Below are 5,801 nucleotides of genomic sequence, written 5' to 3'. Positions count from 1 at the left end.
ACGGGCTCGGCGGGCCCGCGATGGGCTCGCGCGGGCCGGCGGCGTGGTGCGGCGGGGAGTGCCACGTGGCGGATGCTGGTTGGACGGGGGGAGCGGGGAGGACGTGTCCAGCCGCCGGCGGACATGTCCGGTGGCGCGGAGGGAGGTTTTTAGGGTTAGGGATGGATTTCATCCGCGAATTTCGGGGAAGAGGGCATATTTATAGATAGAGGGAGCTAGGAGAGTCCAAATGGGGTGCGGTTTTCGCCCACACGATCGTGATCGAACGACCGAGAGCATGGAGGGGGTTTGGATAGGTTTTGGGCCATTTTGGAGGGATGTTGGGCTGCAAGACAAATAGGGCTATTACGGTTACCCGGTTAACCGTTGGAGTATCAAACGACCTCCAAATGGCACTAAACTTGACAGGCGGACTACCGGTGGTGTACCAAGGCCGCTTAGCAAATCACGGTCCATTCCGAGAATGTTTAACACCCGCTCACAACAAGAGACAAAAGGGGCACGCCGGAGGACATAGGAGTGCCGGATCGCGAAACGGACAACGGGGAAAATGCTCGGATGCATGAGACGAACACGTATGCAATGCAATGCACATGACGACATGACAAAATGCAACACGCAAGCAAATGGCATGACAACGACGGTGAATAACTGGCAGACACCTGGCGCATCGAATCCGGGGCGTTACATTGGCTCCCACATGTTCCACGATGATCTCATCGGATGAACCACGATGTCGAGGATTCAAGTAATCCCGTACACAATTTCCTTTGTCAATCGGTACGTTAATTGCCCGAGATCCGATCGTCGGTATCCCAATACCTCGTTCAATCTCGTTACCGGCAAGTCACTTTATCGTTACATAATGCATGATCCCGTGACTAACCACTTAGTCATATTGAGTTCATTATGATGATGCATTACCGAGTGGGCCCAGAGATACCTCTTCGTCATACGGAGTGACAAATTCCAGTCTTTATTCGTGCCAACCCAACAGACACTTCCGGAGATACCTGTAGTGCTCCTTTATAGTCACCCAATTACGTTGTGAAGTTTGGCACACCCAAAGCACTCCTACGGCATCCGAGAGTTACACAATCTCATGGTCTAAGGAACTGATACTTGACATTAGAAAAGCTTTAGCAAACGAACTACACGATCTTGTGATATGTTTAGGATTGGGTCTGGTCCATCACATCATTCTCCTAATGATGTGATCCCGTTATCAATGGCATCCAATGTGCATAGTCAGGAAACCATGACCATGTGTTGATCAACGAGCTAGTCAACTAGAGGCTCACTAGGGACATGTTATGGTCTATGTATTCACACATGTATCATGGTTTTCGGTTAATACAATTATAGCATGAATAATAGACAATTATCATGAATAAGGAAATATAATAATAATCATTTTATTATTGCCTCTAGGGCATATTTTCAACACTTGGATCGGTTGGATAGTGAAGACGTTCGACTACATCAATCGCGTTAACTAACGCTTACGCTTTCGGTCTACGAGGGTACGCGGACACACTCTCCCCCTCTCGTTGCTATACATCTTCTAGATAGATCTTGCGTGATTGTAGTTTTTTTTTTTGAAATTGCATGCTATATTCCCCAACACAACGGCCACAGCCGCCGCCATCGCTGGTCACGGCACAATGCCGAGATAGGGTCTTCGCTCGAGTTCCCACGCCACCTCACCCGCACATCATCCCGCACCGGCGTCGGCAAGCCCACTGTTGAAGCTACCACCATCGGAGCTACCCGACACCGATATTGTTGCAACAAACCGCACCTCACGGAGCCCAGCGACGCTCAACCTCCAACACGAGGGTCCATGACACCACCCCTACCACCACCACCGAACATGCCACATGGCGACCAACGCACCCGCACCTTGTGGAGGCCACCTTCGGCCCTCCTGCCACGTAGATCAGCAGAACCGTCGAAGGAGGATGACTAGACGAAGCATGAGCCGCTGCGCCGTACCGAGCACCATGCCGACAAGGCATGAAGGAGCGCTGCCCGAGGCCATTGACCACCACGGTCCCTGGCCGTAGTCCATGCGCGCGTAGGCGGAGGCTACTCGTTGAAGATTCGTTTTTGCAAATGATTCTTCATTTTTATTGCTCTAATAGTGTCATCAATTCATACATAGATCGACACAAAAAGGACAACGGGCTGCACTCCCATGGCCGATTTGGCCATCACGGTCCGATCGACCACCTCCACTAGTATGTACCAGAACTCAAAGAGAATTTCGACTCCCGCGCTTACTATGCTACTATTACTACGTGTCTGCGTGCTATGTACAGCTAAACATTGTCGCGCGCGGCGGCCTGCGCTATCCGCTTAGAAGACGAGGCAATCCTTGTCGAGGTCGTACCCCATCTTCTCCAGGCCCGGGCGCACCGTGCACTCAAGCATCGCCGGCGGCCCGCAGACGAGCGCGAGCGTCTCGCCGTCGCCGCCCAGGGGCAGGTGATCTCTGAGGACCTGTTCATTGACCCTACCCACGCCGTATCCCCACGCGTCCTCCGGCCGCGCCACCTTGCTCACCAGGTACCACACCTTGAGCCGCGCGGGGTGCGCGGCCGCCCACCGGTCGATCTCCTCCCGCAGGAGCATGTCGTCCTCGGTGCGGTTCGCGTACACCAGGTGCATCTCCGTGGTGTCATCGGGCTGGTCCCTCAGCACGGCCTGGATCACCTGGTACACGGGCGTGATCCCCGTCCCGCCGGCCACCATGGCGAGCCGGCGCGCGAACCGGCGCTCGCCGCCCACCGTGAAGGCGCCGCGGCCGGCATACTCGATGTGGCCCACGGGGCCCTTGATGTCGACGGGTGCACCGAGCGGCAGGGAGTCGAGGTACTGCGACATGAGCCCGCCGGCGGGGAACTTGGGATCCTCGTCCTTGAAGTATATCTTGATGAGGAGCTCCACGTGGCCGACCTCCTCGACGGAGCTGGTGGGCGTGTACGCGCGCATGCAGAGCTTGCCGCCGGTGGACGCGCAGACGTACACGTGCTTGCCGACGGGCAGCCCGAGCTTCTGGTCAGGCGACGGGAGCGCGAAGCGGAAGAGGCGCACGTTGTCGGACATGCTCTTCTTGTCGACGAGACGGCATCGCACCTTCTCCCGCGGGTTGGCGAGGGCGACGGTCGAGGCCGGCAGCAGCTGGGGAAGCGGCTCAACAACAACAGAGGGAGCCTCGACGATGGCGGCGAGGTCGGCGTTGCTGCTCTGCGGCGAGTAGTCGGCGCCGGTGGCGATGAGCTCGCCGACGCGGTACATCTCGAGGAGGCCGCGGGCCTTGGCGGAGTGGATGGCGTCGAACTCCTCGGTGCAGTCGGAGCCGGCGTTGATGAGGATGCTGTCGGCGCCACCTGGGTGGTCCTTGAGGAAGCCCGTGCAGTCGTAGACGTGGCCGTGCACGACGATCCACGCCGACTCCTTGGAGGCGTGGCGGCGCACCTCGGACATGGTGTACTGGGCGGAGGCGGTGGACATGAAGGGCGTGGAGGTGCTCCGCTTGAGCGTGCCCTGGGTGGTCTCGGACGTCTCGATGTGCTTCTGCCGCGCCATCCAGCCGCCGGACTGGTTCCCCGGCTGCGTCGGGTGGTCGAAGACGAGGCCGATCTCGCCCTTGTGGGGGCGGCAGACGTTGATCTTCACCCGGAACCAGCAGTTGTTCATCATGCCCATGAGGTTCCAGATGAGCCTCTCCGGCTGGGTGTTGAGGGCCTCGTCCCACGCGCGGACGGCCATCTCCTTGGCGCCGAGCAGGTCGAGCACCTCGACGTCGACGGACCAGAAGCACCAGCACCAGTACTTGCCGTACTTGGTCGGCCGCTCCGGGTGGTCCAGCTCGCACACCTGCCACGTCTCGCCGCCGTCAAGGGTCACCTCCACCCGCGTAACTTTCCGGCCACCGCCTGGTTAAAAACAACACCGCCAATGTTAGAATAGTCAACCCAGGCCCAGATACTCGTACAAGCAGGCTGGAAGTTACGAGGCTTGTCTGTATCGAGCAGGCCCAAGCCCAAAATGAATGCCGACAGGACATGTATCAGACAGGGCCGAGAATTATACGACAGGGGTGAGTGTGTCAGTCGGGTGACGACGGAGATGAGATGAGGGTCGGAGGAGGGGGGACTCACCGGAGTAGGCATATCCCTTCATCGTATACGGCTTCTGCGTCGTCAGCGCGTTGATGGGCAGCACCTCGTCGTGTCCGGGCGTGGTGATCACCGAGTTGATATTGAGCTCGTTGATCATGCACTCCGGCTTGTACCACCAAGCTGAAACATCCAGACAACACAGACACCGTCAGGCTCGCCGTCGTCACCTGGCATGCATGTCGGCATGCACGCGACGTACTACATACTACGCGGCTATCTAGGAGAGAAGGCAAATCGAAAGTACCTTCGGCATTGGCGAGCTCGGCGTCGACGTGTGACGGGAGCACGCGGTTGTCGCGGTAGTGGTAGTAGCTCTCCGACTCGTTGCAGGCCACGACGATGCGCTTCAGCCACTTCACCATGCGCCCGCCGATGAAGCCCGGCACGATGACGCGCACGGGGAAGCCGTGGTCCGGCGCCAGCGGCTCGCCGTTCTGCATGTAGGCGAGGATGACGTCGCGGGCCGGGTCCATGGCCACGGACCGCCGGAGGCTGGTGCCGTACTTGCACCCGCCGCCGCCGGGGAGGTCCTCGGCGCCCTCGAAGCACACGTTCGACGCGACGCCGGCCCCCATGACGCCGCACCGGCGCAGCACGTCGCGGAGGCGCACGCCGCGCCACACGGTGGTGGAAATGGCCCCGGGGCCCCAGTTGAAGCCCGACGACTGGCGCACCATGTTCTGCTCCTTGCGGCGGTTGCCGGCGCACACCAGCGTGACGGGGAACTCGACGGCCTGGAACCCCGTGACGAGCTCCTCCATGGTGAGCTTCACCGGGCGCTTGACGAGGCCGGTGACCTCGACGGTCCAGGTGGACCAGTCGGCCTTGGGCACGGCGCCGTGGTTGCGCACGTAGTGGAGCGGGACCGGGGTGATGAAGCCGTGGGACATGAGGCGCGGCAGCGGGGGCTCGGAGTTGAACGGGTGCTTGCCGGTGAGGCGGACGAGCGCCGGGTGGCGCTTGACCCAGGCGTCGGAGGTGGCCTCGTCGCGGGGGTCCTTGACCGATGGCTCCACGTCGAGCCGCGGGCTGTAGAGCGAGCGCCAGTCCGGCGGGATGCCGTCCTCGTCGTCCGAGTCGGAGTCGGCGCCCGAGCGGCGCCTGCCGCCGTTGCCGCCCGAGGAGGAGAAGAGGTCGAAGGCGGCCTTGGGCTGCGCATTGGTCGGCCACGGGTGGGCGGACACCCGGTTGTACTCGACGGAGGCCGCCATTGTTAATTAGCTACAGACAGGCTTGGTGAGAGTGTCTCGGGATCGGTGAGTTGGAAGGAAGACAAGCTCAGAAGCTCAGGATGGCTGGCGGTGCGCTCTTGGAAGCTGTGGAGTGGTGGCGCGCGGCTTATATAGGGACGGAAACGGGAGGGAAGAGGCGTTCCGTTCGAGTATAGTACTCGTACTGCTTTGTGTGGTGCCAAATTTGCAAGGGAAAAATATTGGCATGTGGTGCCAAATTGCAATTGCCACTGCTGATGCATGCACGCGTACTGGCGCGTACTGGGTGCAACTATAGTAAGTAATCTATATGCATCAATCAACACGAGTTGACGTCACCACACGCGCAGGCGAAACGCAGCCAGGATTTCCTCTGGATCTTGGACGGGGCATTTCCTGATCC

General features: G+C 59.5%; 1 protein-coding gene across 1 annotated transcript; it reads right to left on the bottom strand.

The window, feature by feature from the left end:
- Positions 1-2,132: 2,132 nt before the first annotated feature.
- On the bottom strand, positions 2,133-5,542 carry LOC119325320 (nitrate reductase [NAD(P)H]). The gene is made up of 3 exons (XM_037599065.1): positions 4,432-5,542; positions 4,167-4,307; positions 2,133-3,941 (listed from the first exon to the last, which is right to left on the bottom strand). The coding sequence occupies exons 1-3, from the start codon at positions 5,396-5,398 to the stop codon at positions 2,359-2,361; spliced, it is 2,691 nt and encodes an 896-aa protein (XP_037454962.1). The 5' UTR covers positions 5,399-5,542; the 3' UTR covers positions 2,133-2,358.
- Between the last annotated feature and the right edge of the window lie 259 nt (positions 5,543-5,801).

This window comes from Triticum dicoccoides, chromosome 6B (genome assembly GCF_002162155.2).
Source record: "Triticum dicoccoides isolate Atlit2015 ecotype Zavitan chromosome 6B, WEW_v2.0, whole genome shotgun sequence".
Lineage (NCBI taxonomy): Eukaryota > Viridiplantae > Streptophyta > Magnoliopsida > Poales > Poaceae > Triticum > Triticum dicoccoides.
This window is presented reverse-complemented; position numbering and strand designations above follow the sequence as displayed.

Coding starts and splice junctions, on each gene's coding strand:
- LOC119325320 (XM_037599065.1), bottom strand. CDS start 5,398: ATGGCGGCCTCCGTCGAGTACAACCGGGTGTCCGCCCACCCGTGGCCG. Junction 4,308..4,431: donor CGAGCTCGCCAATGCCGAAG/GTACTTTCGATT, acceptor TGGATGTTTCAG/CTTGGTGGTACAAGCCGGAG. Junction 3,942..4,166: donor GAAGGGATATGCCTACTCCG/GTGAGTCCCCCC, acceptor GTTTTTAACCAG/GCGGTGGCCGGAAAGTTACG.